General features: G+C 38.8%; 2 protein-coding genes across 4 annotated transcripts in view; both read right to left on the reverse strand.

The window, feature by feature from the left end:
- Positions 1 to 2,363: 2,363 nt before the first annotated feature.
- Positions 2,364 to 3,399, reverse strand: LOC117515098 (P2Y purinoceptor 4-like). Its single transcript, XM_034175606.1, has one exon. It carries the CDS (start codon positions 3,397 to 3,399, stop codon positions 2,431 to 2,433), a length of 969 nt encoding a protein of 322 aa, XP_034031497.1. The 3' UTR covers positions 2,364 to 2,430.
- An 8,432-nt stretch (positions 3,400 to 11,831) lies between these two features.
- The window catches only part of LOC117515655 (anoctamin-5-like), a 72,781-nt gene continuing 64,092 nt past the window's right edge, over positions 11,832 to 20,520 (reverse strand). For all 3 annotated transcript variants that reach the window (XM_034176316.1, XM_034176315.1, XM_034176317.1), the window contains 5 exons: positions 19,255 to 19,385; positions 18,596 to 18,801; positions 15,354 to 15,553; positions 13,113 to 13,218; positions 11,832 to 12,520 (listed from right to left, as the gene is read on the reverse strand). In XM_034176316.1, the coding sequence (XP_034032207.1) occupies positions 12,290 to 12,520; positions 13,113 to 13,218; positions 15,354 to 15,553; positions 18,596 to 18,801; positions 19,255 to 19,385 (874 nt within the window). In that variant the 3' untranslated portion in view covers positions 11,832 to 12,289. The remainder of the gene's footprint in view (positions 12,521 to 13,112; positions 13,219 to 15,353; positions 15,554 to 18,595; positions 18,802 to 19,254; positions 19,386 to 20,520) is intronic.

The following is a 20,520-nucleotide window of genomic DNA, read 5'->3' on the forward strand; positions in this document are numbered from 1 at the left end:
AAGAATGTAAAAACATTCATTATTTGTTTTATATAATGGCTAAAATAGATCCTTGTCATTTGATATATTAATTTATAAACAGGAGAAAAGGGACTTACATTTTGGTGTGTCACTGCACTGACTTTGTGTACTTCCAAAAAATGAGAAAAGACTGTGTACTTCCTCACTCCAGCAAAAAAATCACTAAAATAATTATTGCACACTTTCTGTAAATACTAGAAACTTTATTTCACTTCTCAAATATCACTGTCTTTGTCTGCTATATGATATATTCAACTGAAATTTCTGATCTAGACAACCAATGATTTATAAAGGAAAGTCATGAAAATTATCAGGGGTGTCCAAACTTTTGCATAAAACTGTATGTGTGTGTATGTATAAATGATTCATTGTATTTGTAGGCCATACGTATTTGTAAACTGATGGGCAGATAAAGTCATATGACACGAGGCTTCAGCTTCAATGAAAACTGCCACTGCCATTTGAAATATTAAATAGCGACACCTGGTGGTCGTAATGCCAAAAATAACATTCCAGACGTCGATTCAAATTATTCAATATTTCAGAACACTTTGCCACAGCGACATCTAGTGGCCAAATGCATGTGTGAGTTGCAAAAAACAAAAAGCAAACGTGACGGTTAATTTAAGACATTTGTGTCTGGTGTGTAATTCGGTGTAACTTAGTATATCTGTGTGTGATGGTTTATATAGTTCATCAGGTTTTTGTATGAAGACTAATTTCATTCAGATCTCTAACGGGTGCTTGTGTACAATTTACCAAGATGTGTTGTGCTTGATTTGATTTTTTTTTTTTTTCCGTAATAAACGTACGTAAAACACGTATTTCCATTGTCCTCAGAAAAATGACATATTAAAAAAGGTTGAACAGGAGAGTGCTGTCACATAACAGCCCCTCCTTCCATCATTAATTTTGTTTTATTGTCACATAATAAGCAAAATCAGAAGTCACCCAGAGGTTCAGACGGAAATAAAGTGTTACAGATCAAACAGGCTCAGAGCGGGAAACAACGAAAGGGAAACAACAAAGCTCAGGAAATTAATGGAAAGTTTTACAAGTCTGAGGTTTAGAGTAGAGGTGGGTGATACCGGGAATTTTGGTATTGATCCGATGCCAAGTAAATACAGGCCCAGTATCGCCGATATCAATACCAATACGATACTTTTTCATATTTAAGCTTCATAGATCCAAAGGATCCAAAAGACCTAGAATAGAATTTCGCTAAACATTGTACGTGACAATAAAATACTGTATTATCACAATCAACATTTTTGTTTAAAAAAATATCACTCAACACAACTTAAAATCTCCTGAGGTAGAGGGCTGACTCGAGGAGAGCGCTGAGTGGGCGGGCCGGGCTGAGCCTACCTGCATGGCTGTTGGCTAGCGCTGCTGAGCCACGTGACGGCGCAACAACAAAAGACCAGAGGGGGAAAGGTGCGCTGCTCCATATTGTGTGACACAGAGCAGCGCTGCTCTTACAGACAGAGAGTAGACTTTGATGTATCTGCGTGCGCAGCAGTCAGTGCGTGTGGAAGAGAGAAAAAGCTTGAGTATCGATCTTTTTACACGAGGATCGTTCAATATCAATACCAACATTGGTATCAATATTATCGATATTATGATCAATCCGCCCACCTCTAGTTTAGAGAAGCATTTACATATTTTTGAAGTCAGGTCATGTGACGTTACAGTCAGTGTTACAACTTGCAATAATAATGCACCTTGCTTATCTTTAAAGGGTTAATTATCGTTTGTGAATCCTATTCGTGCTGAGATCCAAGTTTAACACAATGACGAGTGGTTATTGAAGCTGGCTCTGAATTAGTTATTGAATCAGTTGCTTTACTTTTTAAGATAAACCTGTGAATCCTGATAAAATGTGCCACAATGCAGGAAATACCATCTACTCCATCACACACAAAAAAAAAAAAAAATTCTGGAAAAAAAAAATCTTTTTCTTATTTTGAAGTACTCCTTCACAGTGGTTTGGTGAAATTTAATGCTGTCTGAATGTTCTTTAGTTTTTCATATGGCTCCTCTTTTGTTCTTATTGGAGATTGTAACATTTCTTACGTGAGGAAATAAAGTAAATTCACGTGCACGTGTGTGGAAATCACATGTTTTAGGTATGAATCACAATAGAAATAAGTGTTTATTGTGTTATCCATCTATTTTTAACGTACATACTTTGATATGTACATCGAATTGTACTAAACAAATTCAATTCATCAATACATGCAACTTTCTTGCTCAACACACGGTGGTGGTGTTGAGCAAGAAAGTTAAGCTAATTCAAACGACTAACATGAGATAAAGCAGACCATAACTATGCTGTATTTATTTATGTGTCGTAAACAGTTAATTGAGAGCATCACAGTTGTTTCTGCAACATCTTTAATTTAAATTTCAGCTCAAATCTCTGGGCAGCGTGCACTCTGGACTGACAGTGGACACTCCCTCCCTTTTCCTGAGAGTCACCCTTGACCCCTTAGATAACATGGAGACTATCTGTATGCCTGCACGCTGTGGAAACAGCAGTGCTAAAGCAGAGTGAAACTCCCTCCTGAACTGTGGACCCACAAAGCAGCTGAAAAGTGGGTTGACACACGTGCTGAGGCTGCAGAAGGACATCTCCAGGGCAAACACCAGATCAGCAGGCCTCCATGATTCCGGGGAGTCAGGGTAGACTGCTCGCATCACAATTGCAGCATTTCGGCTCATGTGGTATGGTAGGTAAAACAGGGCAAAGAGGACCAGCGCTGAGCTCAGCACCCGCCTGAGCCGGTGCTGCTTGTGATGCAGCTGCATGACACTACGCACGCCAAAATAGCAGATGGCGAGGAGTGGGAAGAGGAAACCAATCACAGAGAAAATGAGGGAGTAGGGAAGGCTCTCTCCTGTCTCCGTCAGTAGAATGTACAATGCGCATATGGTGCGGTTGCTGGTGGTGCAGGTCTGTATCAGACTCATATATGCGACGGGTATGCTGAGAACCAGAGTAGATGCCCAGACAGTCAAACACAGCATGCAGGTCTGTCTCCGGCCCACCACCACTGCAGAGCGCAGTGGATGCACAATGGCAAGGTATCGATCCACACTGATGCAGGTGACAAAGAAGATGCTTAGGTAGAAGTAGCTGTGGTAAAGCATCCTCACAGCCATGCACAGCGGATGCCCAAACCTCCAGTATAGCTGGTCCAGATGGTACTGAATGAGGAAAGGTAGGGCCAGAAGCCAGGAGGTGTCAGCAAGGGTCAGGTTAAAGAGGAGGACTGTGCTGCGCGTCCAACGTCGCAGGCGGTGAAAGAAAACCCAGAGGGAGATCAGGTTGAGGGGCAGGCCGAGGATGAGCACCACCAGAAAGAAGGATGGCATCACGTAGAGTTGAATCAGTGGGAAAACCTCATTGGTGTCCAGATGACAGAAAGCTTCCTCAGGAGGCTAGACAGGAGAGTTTTTAGCATGGAGTTAGTAATGGACACAGACCAGTGGTGTTGTTGAAGGGTGGTAACAGTTTGCCATGAAAGGCCAAGACAGTCCTCAGCAGGTGGTTTTATTGATGAGATCCTCTACTCAACTTATAGCGCAGCAGATAACAGAATGCCTGCAAAGGAATCTTTCAAATCCAGTTACAAGCACTAAAATTTGTCTGTGTATACCTTTTGGCACATATTTTAGAAAAATAATGTTATCCAATTGAATTTTCAATAGGGGGCCAAGTAGGGGTCAAAAAATGTTCCAACCATATTGAAAGGTATACCACATTATGTGTCTGATCACAAAGATTCCAAAAAGGTATAGTTTGGACTATCTGTGACTGAATGTTCTGGAGTTATGGGGTAAAAACATAGTGACAAAGGTCACTTTCAGTTTGTACAGGGGTCAAAAGTTAAAGTTGGGCCAATTATGGTAAAACATGATGCAAATTATTAGTTGAGTTAGTAGGATTTTAAAAAGGAACAGTTTGTACCATGTGTCATGCTTAGTTATCATGTTATGGGGTAACATATGTCACGTCATAGAATCCAATGGACGCCGACATTGTTTGACCTTTACTTTGGAGACCAAACATTCAACACAGTCAGAACTATTCCATTTGTTAATCCTATTAGTTCAACTAATAATTTGCACCACATTTTACCAAAACTGGAGCAACTTTAACTTTTGACCCCTGTACAAACTGAAACTGACCTTTGTCACCATTCTTGCTGTTTTTACCTCATAACTCCAGAACATTCAGTTATAGATAGTCCAAACTATACCTTTTTGGAATCATTGTCATCAGATACATAATGTGGTATCACGTTCAATATGATTGGAGCATTTTTTTAATTTTGACCCTGTGCAATTCTTCAGTTGACCCCTACTTGGCTCCCTATTGAAAATTCAAATGGCTAAAGTTATTTTTCTACAATATGTACCAAAAGGTATACACAGTCAGATTTTGGTGCTTGTAACCGGATTTGAATGATTCTTACAGTTATCTGCTGTACTATTAAAGTCCCCATTGTTTGTGAAATCACCTGCTGAGGTGATTGCTAGTAAAGACAACCATCTTGGCTCTTCATAGCACTCTGCTGCCCACCGCTGGTGTAATGGTCGGTGGGTATACAGTTACAGCTACCCCTTCAAGACACAAAGTCACGCTGTCACATGTGCACTGTTACTGTATAATTAAATGGTCAGTACGTGGCCATTCTATCAAGCTTTGTCCCCCTGACTGGCCAATCAGCACAAGCCCTTTTAACTTCCTTGTAAAGCTTGCTATGCACCATTTCCTTAACCTTTGCTCTATCTGTTTTCTTCATCTTAAAAACTTTTGTGATTCTTTTCCTCCAAGCTCCGGCTTTTTATCGTTTCTTGTACTTCCTCATTCCATCAACATCTCTTCTTTCTTGCCTTCATGCTTTCTCATTCAGTTTCCATCATGTGGCCCTTAAAGTGGCTATAATATGGTATCATACAAAAACATCAATACAGGCAACTGATATGTGCAGGCAAGTGGGACGTACGTGTGTGAATGCTCCTCTGAAAGGCGTATCTGAATTTTGTATTCCTTATACAGTGCTACACTTTAGACATAATTTTTCTTGGTCTAATATCGAAACACTTCCTTCTGATGAATGATATCTGATGACACCTCATTTTTAAGTAGTATGACCACACAAGTGCAAGCTGTATCTTGACATGCGCTGGGCATAAAAGTGACAAATGCATCAAGTGGAAATTAGCAATGATGCAGTGCTCTGCGCACTGTTTTGCACAAGGTGTAATATGGAGCCCAGTATATTTTCTTCACGTCTTAACTTGTTGCTGTGTGTGATAATTCAGATTCTTTAATTGTTATTTTAGAACTCTCAGGTTAAGAAGCAGGAGAAGTAGTGGGACTTCTGTTCCATAAATCTCACCTTAAGCTTCCTCCCCTTGCTTTGTGTCATTTCGGTACTCGTTTAGGAGGAAGTATTGTGCTAAAGACTTTAATCGGGGAACAAAAAGATCCACTTCATAGTGGAGTGGAAGAGAGGATTTTCCTAAAAAGAAGGCAGATTGCCCACATTGACTCTGGGTAAACCTCCTCATATGCAGCACTTCTGTTGTAATTGATGCACACTTTTTCAATGGGTATAAGGTAAATGAGCGTTTTAAAAAGGGGAGTGTATAGGAGATCAGCACCAGTATACCAGTGGTCCAGACATATCTCTATATATACTGAATGGCCAACCCAGTCTCACGGCAAGTCGTGATTCAGCAGCATGAAAATATACATTAATCTATTGGTTCGTGATATTGTGACGAAAAGTGCCTCATTTTCGTCACGGCAGCACAAATTCATTCTCATTCATTCCATGATGGCTGCACGAAATTAAAAGTGAAGCGGGGGGTGGGGGTGGGGGGTGGTTATGGTTAGGGTGGGGGGAAGGAGTAGGATTAGGTTATGGTTAGAGTGGGGGTTGGAGTACGATTAGTAATATCGAGTTAAAAAAAGCCCCGTCATGAAAATTTGACTCATTTCCTGCCGGGAGCACAAAAAAAAAAAAAAAACGTGAGGCTGGGCTGGAATAGTAAGTCCCTTCGGCTGCTCCCTTGTTTGCACTCAGGGTCGCCACAGCAAATCCAAGTTTTACGCTGGATGCCCTTCCTGACGCAACTCCACATTACATGGAGAAATGTGGCAGGGGTGGGATTTGAACCCGAAACCTTCTGAATTGAAACCAAGTGCATTAACCACTTGGCCACCACCCCTGCTCAAGACTGGGCTGGAATGACTGCATGAAATTTCATTTAAAGCTCACTTTTTGTTCTACAACATGAAAGGCCCTTTAGTCGGACTAAATGAAAACATTATCAGCAACAACGCTGAAATCTGTGCCTCGGTGAACCCCATCCTGAGCAGGTCCACATAATCATGGGTACACCGAAATCAAGTCTATAACTGTTTTATCATATGGTAAACAAGAAAATTGGGAGTTTGTCAAACATACTAAAACTGAAAAATCAATCTCAAGTTTCAACTCTTTATTATTACTGTCATACTGCACCAACTGACATCCCATTGATTGACTGGAGATGCCTGGTAAGTCCGTGATGAAGAGTCATCAGGCTTGTTATCTAATAAAGTTCGCCATTCGCCTGTCTATCTTCCGCGTAAAATCGACCGAGTACTCCGTCAAGCATCCGTCTGTCATAAGTTTCAAAGTTGGGCACACGTCCCTTTTCAGTGAAACAGCTTGGCTGTTGACTGTGTATTTCTGCGGGTGTTCTTCGCATCTTTTTCGTGTAAAATTCGTTTTAAGTCAGCGTCGCAAACAGACGCAAACCTGTTTACTGCCATCTTGTCAACAAACTGACAGCCAAAGTAGGCGTTGTATCACGTTATCTGGTCGTTATCAATAGAAGGCGTCGCTCGATTAGCTAGCGCTACACTGCACGCGAGGTGTACTCATTTCGCACGTGCGGTCTACTCGGCTCCACCAGTGGTCAACTCGGCATGTGGTACAGCTCAGAAAGTGGTGAATGGGCCAATCAGAAGTTGGCAAAAGCCCATACCATATAATATGAATTGGAATAACCCCCTTGTGTCTGATGATTTGCGGATGTTCATCCTGTTATACGGTCGCAAATAGACGTTTTACAGCTCAGCTAACATGTCGCGGTAAAACTCCTTTTTACCGGTGACGCATAAAGCTCAATTTGCAAATGTATAACCAGCGTGAACGTCCACAAATCAGACACAGGGTTATTCCCTAATTGTACACTCAAAATGGCAGCAAAAGAATATTAGATGCTTACTTTGTATTGGTCCATTCATTACAGTTACGATGTCTGAAGAAATAGCTTGGTGTACCAATTAACGTCTACTTGAGGTACTGCATTCCTAATCATGTATTTCCTTTTCACCAGTGTATGGAAAATAATTATTTCATGTGATAATTGGAGTACTTTGAGGCTTGCTTGTAAAGTGTTTTAATGTGACAAAGGTTGAAAAAAATACAGTGCATCCAGGAAATGGTGCACTTTTTCCATTTTTTAAACAGCGTTAAGCCCAAAATGGATGAAATTCATTTTCCCCCTCTAAATTCAGCACACAATGCCCTATAATGACAATGTGGAAAAAGTTTTTTTTTTTTTTTTTTTTTAGATTTTTGCAGATTTGTTAAAAATAAACTGAGAAATCACATGTACATAAGTATTCACAGTCTTTGCCATGGAGCTCAAAATTGAGCTAAAGTGTCTCCTGTTTCCAGTGATCATCCTTGAGATGTTTCTACAGCTTAATTGGAGTCTTCATGAGGTAAAATCAGTTGATTGGCAATGATTTGGAAAGGCACACACGTCTACATACAAGGTCCCACAGTTAACAGTGCATGTCAGAGCACAAACCAAACATGAAGTCAAAGGAATTGTCTGTAGACCTCAGACAGGTTTGTCCCGAGGCACAAATCTGAAGAAGGGTACAGAAACATTCCTGCTGGACCCAGTGAGCACAGTGGTCTCCATCATCTGTAAATGGAAGAACTTCAGATCTCCCAGGACTCTTCCTAGAGCTGGCGGCCTGTCTGAACTGAGCAATCGGGGTAGAAAGGCCTTAGTCAGGGAGATGACCAATAATCCGATGGTCACTGTGTCAGAGCTCCAGCATTCCTCTGTGGAGAGAGAACCTTCCAGAAGGACAACTATCTCTACAGCAGTCCACCAATCAAGCCTGTATGATAGAGTGGCCAGACGGAAGCCACTTCTTAGTAAAAGGCCATGTGCATCCCACCTGGAGTTTCCCAAGAGGCACCTGAAGGACTCTCAGACCACGAGAAACAAAATTCTCTGGTCTGATGAGACAAAGATTGAACTTTTTGGTGTGAATGCCAGGTGTCATGTTTGGAGGAAACCAGGCACCATCCCTACAGTGATGCATGGTGGTGGCAGCATCATGCTGTGGTGATGTTTTTCAGTGGCAGTAACTGGGAGACTAGTCAAGATTGAGGGAACAATGAATGCAGCAATGTACAGAGACACCTTGGATGAAAACCTGCTCCAGAGCGCGCTTGACCTCAGACTGGGGTGACTGTTCATCTTTCAGCAGGACAATGACCCTAAGCACACAACCAAGATATTAAAGGAGTGACTTCAGGACAACTCTGTGAATCTCCTTGAGTGGTCCAGCCAGAGCTCAGACCTAAATCCAACTGAACATCTGGTGAGATCCGAAAATGGCTATGCACCAATGGCCAACATCCAACCAGATGGCACTTGAGAGGTGCTACAAAGAGGAATGGACAAAACCGCCCAAAGATAGGTGCACCAAGCTTGTGGCATCATATTCACAAAGACATGAGGCTGTAATTGTTGCCAGAAGTACCAACAAACCAACAAAGTACCGAGCAAAGGGTGTGAATATGTATATACATGTGATTTTTTTTTTTTTTGGTTTATTTTTAATAAACTTGCAGAAAAAAAAAAAAATAATGTCATTATGGGGTGTTGTGAGTAGAATTTTGAGGGAATAATGAATTTACTCCATCTTGGAATAAGACTAACATAACAAAATGTGGAAAAAATGAAGCACTGTGAATACTTTCCAGATGCACAGTAAAAATTAAACTTGCCATTTACGTTGAAACTGCTTGAAGTGATGAAAATATTCCCCATAGAATGTCCCTAAAATCTTAACACTTAAAATCTTTTGTGGTTACAAAAATGAGCCACTATGTGTCTGCAAATTAGATTAATCATTCTACAATATGTTGCTAACAACTAGTTTTGGCTGTTCCACAAACCTAAGTATAAATATGGTAAAATAAATATTTACCCACATATCCTTTTAAAACTACTTGTAATAATTCCTCCTTGCATACACTGATTAAAAATGACTTTCTCTGTTCAAATAACTCAATGAAAATCTACTTTATGCTGTTAGATAAAATGTTTTAAAGCTTTACCTGAACCTGAGTGTTGCCCATGTCTGTCGCAGCAGCACAGCACTGCTAAGTGAAACTGTGCCAACATATTTTGGAATCAACGTGAGTAAACAAAGTTATCAGTGCTCTCTCGAGCCATGTGTTACATGAATAGTGACTTTTGTCTCCTCAGCAAAGAGATCAAAAATAATTTCAACGTTTATAATTTTTATGACCACTCCAAATATACCCAACAATTAAAATGAATACTTTAAATCTTTTTTTTGGAAGAAATTGGATATAATGAAGCATTTAAAAATACTTGTGATGAAAATGTGAAATTGCAACTTCAAGCATACAGTAAACAAGTTCAGTTTTTCATTTATAATGGTATAAAACAAAAATTTTACTACTAAAAACAAAACAAAAATAGAAAAAATATGATTTTCAAGACATACAAAGAAAAACAACAGAAAACACAAAATATTAAGGCATCAAAGGTACTGATTTATGCTGAGTACAGGACATCAAAAAGCCTTTTGTTACTTTACACATCTCAAACATTTACAGCTTGAATATATGTCAGCCTATCATATTTAATAAAGAATGAACATACTTCAACAGCTAAATCTCATTTCTCTTTAGGTCAGCTAATACATATAATATGAAATGTTCATGACTTTACTCTGGCGATCAAGTACAATATATACATCAAAACATAGAAAGGGAACTTTCTCATATACAGTTTGTGTTTAACAGCTACAATACAGCTTTTGTTTCCCTTAATTTAATAAAATTAGGATTTAGTGCTTATTTCTGCTGCAAAACGCTGATTATACACACACACACAAATGGTGTGGTGACAACAATTAGCCCGACATGTAAATGTCTTAGTAGTGATGTTTCATTAAGTAATTTGTGCAGAGTTTCCTTCTCGACACACATGCAGCAGAAGCATCAAGAACAGCCTGATGTGCTTTTGGAAGCAAACATCATTGTGTAGGTGGGGGCAGCCTTTCATTAGCTGTGACAGGTTGGTAAACAAGCACACATTAAAAAGGGATCTCTTCACTCTGCCACATTTTCACTTCTCACGTCCAGAACCAAGATTCAGTGTCAACATGTACCAGCTGTTACTGGGGCTGGAGGGGCGAGAGCGTTACGGCTCAACAATTTGTCACCGCTCGATGAAACCTCCACTTATGCACAGTAAACACAGCGGCATTAACAATGTTCTACCAGCTGTTCTTTCATAGAATATACTTCACATGACATTTTGACAGAGACAAAATGTCCAAATTTATTCAAAACATTGCAGCAATGTGAAGAAAAACAGCTAAGATTTGGTCAAGTTATTTTGCACCTTACACATTATTCTCACAGCTGACAAATAATAACAAATTGGGTGTGCACACAAACAATATGTATGACAGAGAGAGTTCAACATGATGTGCAGGACACTGCAATCCTTCATATAACTAGAATTTCAGTGAGACCAAAAGCAAACCTTTCCAACGGGAATTAAAATATTGTAGTGGATGGATGGTTTTCACAATTTTTTTTTTTTTTTTTTTTTATCTTGACCTCAAATGAGGCGGGTGCTTATATCAAAGTTTCACAGGACATATGGTTGTACATTTTCACCACTATAGATTCATTATGGTCTGAGTTATGGCACAAAAATGGATATTTTGCCATTTTTGAACATCAAGGTCAAACACACATTTTTGTTCCATGGACTCACACTACCATACTTCCGGCATTCTTTTTGATAGGGATGTCCTGATCCCAAAACGCAAAGTTGGCATTTTTCAACAAATCTCCAACAGTTTCATGTGTCCTGATCTGTTGCATAGTCCTTGTATGTCACACACCGCTTGTTTTGTCACTGTGCTGTGACAAAACCACTACAGCACAATGCTGAGAGCAAGTGAGCAGAGTCACAGAGACGTGTTTAAAGCTGATAGTTCCTGCTCAACAATGTCCAAAACCTTGCATTCTTTTCATCTCAACATTACCGTTTTGTTCAGCGTTGAAGCTGAGGTGCGGATGTCGTGGGATAGAGTGTGCCACAATGAAAAAAGTGGAGTCAGTAAGTTCTAAAATAATATAACAAAGATGACCATAGTGGAAGTTCTATACAAGATTCATTTGGTCAGTTAGTAAAAGGCTACAGGATGAAGAGTGATGAGGTTATCTCTGTCACTAAAAGAACCCATTTACAGTAGAATGAACTCAAGCTGCTATAGTCTGTGACTGCAATTATTGATCACACATATTTAAGTAGATGTAATGTGATATTAATGTATGCTTACAGCATGTTGTGCAACATGATTAAACAGGAAAAAGAAATGCTTAAACGATATTTTAAAGCTATCTCCATCAGAGTGTATTTGCAGATATAAAAGGATTTGAATGAGACCGAGGTAAACTGAAATGTGATTTGGGCACTCTTTGTTTTTGATAAATCGGCACTTTGTTTTCAAATAATATTCTCAAACCACAAACATGCCAGCTGGTCGGTTAAGGCATACAGTCTTTGGTTATGCACAGTGGTTTCAGCACGTTTCCGATTGCCCCCCAACAAAACAGAATTGTGTCAGTCCTGAAATGAGACAAAAGAGTGAGGCAAGTGGAAATACTTTCAGCATGCTTGAAGACTTTTTCACATGTCCACTTCTACAGTCAGCAGACTGTCAGTAATTACTGTATACTGACAAAACGTGCAGCTCTCAGGTAAAACCAGCAATGTGTGTGAAGCACAAACAACACAGACGTGACAGCAAAGTGGTGATCAGTATCATAATGCACAAGCTGGGCAACCTGCATCAACCTGTCCTCCCCTCCATCAGAATCACTGGTGGCTCACTGGGCTAGAGACACTCTGACAGCACTTCGTGGGTGGGTAAGGAAGGATAGATCATGGGTGTGCAGGTACAGTCATTTTGGCTGTTTTGGCTAAGCTGGATTTTCAGTTTCTCCACTTCGTAGTTATGAAGGTACTCCTGGACCAGGTAGCGCTCCCTCTTTATTCTAGCCCTCACATCAGATGGAACATCAGGAATCATCCAGGCCACAAAGAACTTGACCATGAATACAACATGCTATAGAGAGACAAAAAACAAAAAGTCATTACAAACCCAATACGAGATGGTGCATGTTGTGGAATTTCTGTGATGATATCAGCACAAAATGAGACAGGCGAGCAAGGAGCACTCAGGATTCAGATATACGATGCAGAGAGATTTAATTGTGGTTGAAGCTGAAAACGGGTGCAAACATACTCACAGAGCCTTCTGGCTTTACACACTCAAAGAGTCGTGTTAAGGACCCCTGCATAATACAAACATGGCCTTTGGCTAGACTGGGCCATGATCAGCTGTTTAATCGTGAACTTAGAGAAACGCAACATGTTCTATCAACAAAGACAAGCAGGCAAGGGATGATCTTGGCCCAGTACACAGACATGGGGAAACAACAATTTTTCATCCATAGTGCAATTTAAGAATTAGATTAGATAGAACTTTATTGAGCCCTTGGGAAGACTCCCTCGGGGAAATTGAGGTTCCAGCACCATTGTATAGCAGCACACAGGGGAAGAAGCACAGTATCAAACGTGAAAGTAAAAAAGGAAAACAGTTTGACGCTCAAATCAGTTTGTCAATGTGTTTTGGTGGTGCTGAGGCCTGATCTTACCTCCATGATAATGACAAAAGCCAGTTTGGCAGCCAAGATGTGCCAGAACTGCATAGTATGGAAGTACTGCTTCTCATGGCCAGGAGGATAGCGATAATCACGATATCTATAAAGCAGAAACATATCACAGGGGTAAATAGGCTGTCAGATGTCATCCTATATGGAATATATTATATTATGTCCTTATCAGATGAGCTCACAATTAAAAAATAAGAACCACAATATATACATGCATGTATATGTATAAAAATTCAAACTCTATGTCAGATAAGACATCTGACATAGAGTTTGAATTTTTATACATACTGTTTGTTGCTGAATGCTGTTTGTTACCTGAATATATATTTAACTTATTTTTAAAAACTTGTCTGTTTTATTCTTAACCTATTCAAATACACATTGAAATTCATACACCTCAAGAAAGCCATGCAATATTCTAAAAAAAACAAACAAAAAAAGACACTTGAACTGACTAATGTCCTGCAAAGTTTAGGCAGCCTAGAATTTACATAAAAATGTAGTCTTTGCAAATCTGCTTCCTGAATTGCTTATTTATTGTATATCATCATATCATACATCACTGTATTTGTAATACCATAATGTATGCATGTTCTATTATAAAGTATTCTCAAGTACTGGCTGTTCAAAAAAAAATAACATAAAAACCCCACTTGATGTTCATTCATATCCAAATATATGCACTATGTAATCAGCTCATGCACTCCTCATGCAGTACCTATGTGTAAGTATCAAGTGTCTGCCATATATCGTAATTGAGTTACTGTAGTTATTACGTTTTATTCACACAAATAAATTATGTTAACATCCAAACACAGACAGACAGATGCAAACTTGATCCATAGTGCCTGATTTACAATGTATACAACGTGTACAAACTCCAAAGCACTCGCAAATTCATGTGCATGTGATCTACTCATAGCGCATATTGTCCACTTAAAACATTTGCCTTCATGAATATGCAGTTTGGTGTGTGTCCACCCAAGTGCGCAAAATTGTGGGTGTTGAACATGCAAATCAGTGAGCTTTGCACACGCAACATGACTTATCAAAGCTAAAACCAAATTCAGAGGCTGTGACTGCATCTGTAATTTGGCACATTTGAAACCTTGGTGCTAACTGCCCACATGATTAAGAAGTTGTTCTATGGGATCTTAATAAATCAGGCCCAGCATATGTACATTGTGGTGGGACATAGGGTAAATCTACTCCTAATTATGTTCTCTTTCAAAAAAATAAGTCAACATTTTCCACAGAGACATAACAACCTGCATAAGAACATGATGAGAAACAAGTCACCTTTGGAGATTTGTTTTTCTTTTAGGTTTGTTTTATTTGTTTGTTGGTGTTGCACTACCTGCAGAATCCACAATGCAGTGCTGAAGGAGATCTACCAATGTGGAGTGAATTTAAAGTGCAAAATTAGTTTAGTTTTAGTGGAAATTAGGTACTATGTATAAAACAGAGGTCTCCAAATCACGACCCCTTCCTGCTTTTTACTCAAGAAGTGACTGTTAAACTGCACAATAAACACTTGTTGGAAATCTGCAGCAATTAAAGAATAATACTGAAACAACGCATGTTTTATTTAATCCAAAGACTTCTCTCAGATTTTTCTGGCTAAAGTGGATTTCATGATTTAGCTATTCTTAAAATACATTTTCAAATGATGATGTGAAATGATGTGATACAACTGTAAAGCCCCAGAAACAGTATGAATTAATATAAATGTATGATTTATAAGAATAAGTGGTTTTTGTGACCATTCTGGCCATTTTGATACACAATAACACAGTAATAATTCTACAAAACTTGGCAATAATTGAGGCTTCAACAAAGTATAAAAGTCTTCACCTGCCTTCAGTTACAAACTGCTGTGAATTCATATCTGTCACTCTGTACTGTCAAGACGATATTGTTTCCTGGAGAAGTCAACTAATCAGTCATTTACTTCATGTTTCAACAAAGATACAACAGCAATTTTAAAAAACAGCATCAGACACGTAATGTGACTGGCTGAGATGATGCTGATTATTTACCTTCCCCTTTGGATAATATTCCAGTATAGCCAGCTTGTTTTTCCCACTGCCTATGTGTGAATGAAAATAGCAGATGTGTCCAAAACCTCGTATTAAATATTTATGCGCTACTGACTTAACACTGCACTGTCATATTGTTTGCATCTTGCAAATATGGCACACAAAATCTTGCCACAAAACACACCTGCATGTAGTGATGGAGCTGTTGAACCAGCTGGGGTTTTCTCCTTCTTCTGGCCTGTTGGGCAGTGGGATCTCAGAGACGTTGAACACCGACAGACTGTTGTTTATGTAGCCCTTCATATTGAGCTCCCCCTCTGGCTGGTAAGCGTACATGTACACAAGCCGAGGAATCATGTCAGAGGTGAAGGCCACAATGAATGCCTAAGAAAAAAATAAAAGACAATAACAGTATAAAGGAAACATAAAATATAAATGCTAATATACTGTACAATTTGCATCATATATATTGGGACATTGACTTTTTTTTTAATTTTGGCTATCATAGCATAATGGCATATTTTAAGTTCTGGTTTTGAGGTAGGTTTTTTGTTTTTTGTTTTTTAGGAAGGAGTGGGTTAGACTATGGATGTATGAAAAGTGGAATAAAATTAATAAATATTTATCGTGTTTTTTATCTACTGCAAGAGCCACAACTTGAGCCAATTCAAGTTAAATATGATACAAAGTTTATATTTTGTTCTGTGTTACATTCAATGTTTTGCAGAGTTCAGAAATAATGTTTAAAAGGTGAAAAACATTAATATTGGATGGGCACAGAATTTGCTCCCATGTTCAAAACCTGCATACTGTAGCTTTAATGAAGTGAACAGCACAGAGGTGAGTTCTGTCAGCTACTGGAGCATTGTGAGACAAAGTGAAAATGTAAAATTTATTTTTCATTAAACATTTATGAATTGGATTACATGTTGCCATTTGCCTCGGATGAATGACTTTTTTTTGTTGTTTGTTTTTTTTTTTTTTTTAATGCTGAGTGACATGTCATGCCAGACTGCCTTCAATATTTTGCCAATTTTAAGTTTGTTTGATTTTGAGTAAATGACAGACTCTCATAAAGACTCACTCTGTACACATTTGAAACCATCATAGACAGAGTCACAATTCGGCAGCCATCATATCCAAGAAATCTTATACCGTTTAATATAAACGGCCAACTTTTTCTATAGTTGGTCATATTATGTATATGCTTAAACTTGCATGCAGCAGTCTGATCTCATAAGGGGACAGTGATCCAGCACAAATGTGGATCAGTACACTTTGGCTTTTAGGTTTATATTTCAGAACAAAAAGGTTAAGTTAACCAATTCATTTATTGTTTCAAAGTTTGTGGAGTGGAATAATGCTGTAGCATTGCTTCAATTGGCTGTCTCGCTGTTGCATGAGTGCCTCTCCCACACAAGGCTGACCCGCCTTCTGCAGAAAGCAGGAGACAGAGGGACAGAAGCTGTGCAACTCACTGAAATGTTGATGACTTCTGGAAACAAAGGCACATGTAAAGGAAGATATATCAAGGCCAACTAAATGATTATGTTCATGTTTATATATTGAACAAGATGATATAGCAATTATCGCGACAGGCCTAGACCTAATTAGACTAATAATCTTATAAGTTCCTAAATAATTAAAATCTGGCAAATCTGGCAGTCTGTCCACCATCCTTAGATCTATAAAACTAAATAAACAAAAATCCATCAGGAATTGACAGAGAAGTGTTGTGTTGTTTTTTTTTTTTTTGAAAACGTAGATTACAGATGACGCCAGGCAGACAATTGATGCCTCATGATGGCATTAGGTCATCCCTAACCTTATGGCCAGATGACTTAAGAATAGGATATCATATATAGTGCAGCAGATAACTGAAAAAAATCATACAAATGGTGATAAAAGCATCAAATTTGACAGAATTACTCCTTAGACACTCCTCTTTTGAAAAAACCAATTGGCCACTTGACTTTTCAATCGGTGGTCAGGTAGGGGTCAATTGAAGAATTACACAGAGGTCAAAACTAAAAGATGCTCCAGTCATATTGAAAAATATTCCACATTATTTGCCTGATCATAAAGATTCCAAAAAGGTATAGTTTGGACTATCTGTGACTGAATTCTATGGAGTTACGGGATAAAACAGCGAGAATGGTGACAAAGGTCAGTTTCATTTTGTACAGGGGTCAAAAGTTAAAGTTGCCCCAATTTTGGTAAAAAGTGATACAAATTATTGGTTGAGCTAATAGGATTAATAAATGGAATAGTGTTGACAGTGTTCAATGCTTGGTCTCCAAAGTAAAGGAGAAACAAGGTCTACGTCTAATGGATTCTATGACATGTGACATATGTTACCCCGTAATGTGATAAGTAAGGATGATACATGGTCCAAACTATTCCTTTTTAAAACCATGTTAACTCAACTAGTAATCTGCATCACTTTTTATCAAAATTGGAGCAGCTTTAACTTTTGACCCCTGTACAAACCGACACTGACCTTTGTTACCATTCTTGCTGTTTTTATCCCATAACTCCATAGAATTCAGTTACAGACCATCCAAACCATACCTTTTTGGAATCTTTATGATCAGGCAAGTAATGTGGCATAGGTTTCAATATGATTGGAGCATCTTTTAATTTTGACTCCTGTGTAATTCTTCAATTGTCCTCTACCTGAACGCCAACTGAAAATTCAAGTGGCCAATCGTTTTTTTCAAAAGAGGATCGTCTGAGGAGTATTTCTGTCTAATTTGATGCTTTTATCACCATTTGCAGGATTCCGCTCTAAATATTCTCTTATCTGCTGCACTAATACTTCATTGACCTATAGGGAAATTTGTCTTGGACTCGTGCTGCATGCATATACCTTCTCAGTATAATAAAAGCACATTAGACTAATAGATAAACACGCCATAAATAACACATAACAGAATGACATCACAACAGTCTACCCCCACGGTTATGCACTAGTATGGGATCAGAGCCATACTGCCTACACCCCATAAACACCATGGAACATTGCACAATTCTACCAGCCTCAGGCAACATCATTTAAAAATTTGACAGGAATAGACAAATTATTTTTTTAAATGTTTAAAGTGGGGGACTTTCATATTATCAGCAATAATTCTAAAATGCAAGAACAAGTTAATAACTACTCTATGCAATATTAAAGTTCAAGAAAAACATGATTTAGAGTTCATTTAGTGCTCTAAAGTAGATGCTATTTTTTCTTTGCATATTTCTTTTTCAACATTTTTATTTATTTTAAATAATACAGTGTAATAGTCATAGGTGAGTACAGCTCTCAGAAAGCTGTAAATCAGTGAGCAGTCCTGTAAGTGTTGATTTATAGACATTCATTGTCATTCTACAAAAGCACCGTTTGGAATGAACTAAGGAGTCAGAACAACCAGCACTTACATTTGTGACCACAGAGAGGATGGCAATCCCGTTGAGGATTTCCTGCCAGGCTCCAATGCTATGGGCTTTTGCTGCGACCGGCCGTCTGAATTGTGTGGTGAGCTTCCAGGCATCCACTCGAATCTCAATAATGTTGTTGATGAGGGCCAGCAAGGGTGCAAGGGGGAATGAGGCGACAAACAATGTGATGAAACCAAACTGGATCACTATGACACAGAAGAGACACTGTGATACAACCAGCACCAGGACCTCAGTAGAAACAGCATCTCAGTCTGATCTTGTCTGCTCAATACTGTCCTGATGTAACCTTAGCTTAGGTTTTATTGAGTTATTCATGTGAAATGGTAAATTATTTGTAATCAAGAACATTTTCTGCATTTTCATTTTAACTTTGTAGAACAAACAAAAGTTCCACTTTGACCAAAGTACCAGAGATGTAAGACAAAAAAACAAAAGTTTCATGCATTACTGAGTGAACCTGAATGCAAGAAAAAAGGTTGTATTTTGCTTTTGACACACCTCTTTGTTTCATCCCTCAAAAATCTTTCATAAATAAAAATGAAACATGAACAAATCTCATATCCCACCCCTCTACATGTCTCTGTCTGTCTGCACAGGTGGATTTAAAGACAGTCTGGGTTGACAATGTGAGTGTTTACCCATCTCCAGGTACTCGTAGAACAGGCCAAGTTGTCCAAAGCCCTGCAAGTCATGGTCCTGCTCCCAGCGGCTGTACAGACTCTCGGGATGACTCCGGGCCTTCCTGCTGCCCCACCAGTTCATCAGCCACCTGAAAGACAAGAGGTGACAAAGAGCGTTCAGCTGGCATAAGAGAAATTCTCAGGGCACTTGATGCCAGGAGCAAAAGCAAACAGGGTGTTCTTTCCCTCCTGATTTTGCCAAGCCCGTTCCCTTGGTTGTGGTTTGGCTAGATAGTGGGTAGGGACAGGGGGAATCTCATTTATCCATTCATGCACATCGCTAACTAAGAGGCATTTGGCTACCTGAAGAGAGTCAGAAAACAAAAACAAAACCAGTGACCGTTGGGATAAGCTGCAGTCCCCCTGTGATCAGGTTGAGGAAATTGATGCATGGATGATATCTTACATACAATCTGATCACCTGATCAGAGACAATGTTCTATTTTCTTGTCAGACATGGCTAACCATTTGGTTTTTTTATTTTCATTTTTTTTTTTAATCATTCCATCTGATAACATCATTAATGATCGCAGTCTTGTGCGCTGTTTATTATGTTGCATTCTAGAGATACAGAGATATAGTTACTTTGTCATTGTAACCAGTACAACCAAAGGTAAGGTGCAAGGCTTTCAGTACAAATATAAAACATGCGCAGAAAAATAAAAATAAACATAAAATTTAACAGAATGAAAGAGGTATGTCCAAAATGAAAATTTAAAAAGAAAAAATATAACAATGTAGTAGCAAAAAAAGAGACGGCATATAAATAAAAAAGAAAAGTATATACAAAACTGTGAATATTGCACAAAAACAAATATTGCACTCAAATGTGGCATGTGACATGGCTATTTGGTTCTAGTTATAGACAACATTAATTGGCACTCCTGCATATTATTTTTTATTGTTTCAGTTAGGGATGCACCGATCCCGATACCAATATCGGCCCGATCCCGTATTAATTTACTCATTTACATATAATCATAAAACGTCTCCAATACTCTGTCACCTGATACCCCTTTACAACAGCGTGACGTCAACCTCTCAATGGAGGATTTTCACGCATATGCTCCATGATTTCTGGACTATAAGCCATTACTTTTTCATACGTTTTGAACACCGCGGCTTAAACAATGATGCAGCTAAGTTATGGATTTTTAAAGGCTTTTAATGTAATTTACTCCTTAGTCGAAATATGTGCATTAATGGTGTCCATTGATTGGCTGA

The sequence above is a fragment of the Thalassophryne amazonica genome, chromosome 8 (genome assembly GCF_902500255.1).
Source record: "Thalassophryne amazonica chromosome 8, fThaAma1.1, whole genome shotgun sequence".
In the NCBI taxonomy this organism is placed as follows: Eukaryota; Metazoa; Chordata; class Actinopteri; order Batrachoidiformes; family Batrachoididae; genus Thalassophryne; species Thalassophryne amazonica.

Excerpts from the sequence above, each read along its gene's own strand:
- LOC117515098 (XM_034175606.1), bottom strand. The coding sequence starts at position 3,399 with ATGCCATCCTTCTTTCTGGTGGTGCTCATCCTCGGCCTGCCCCTCAAC.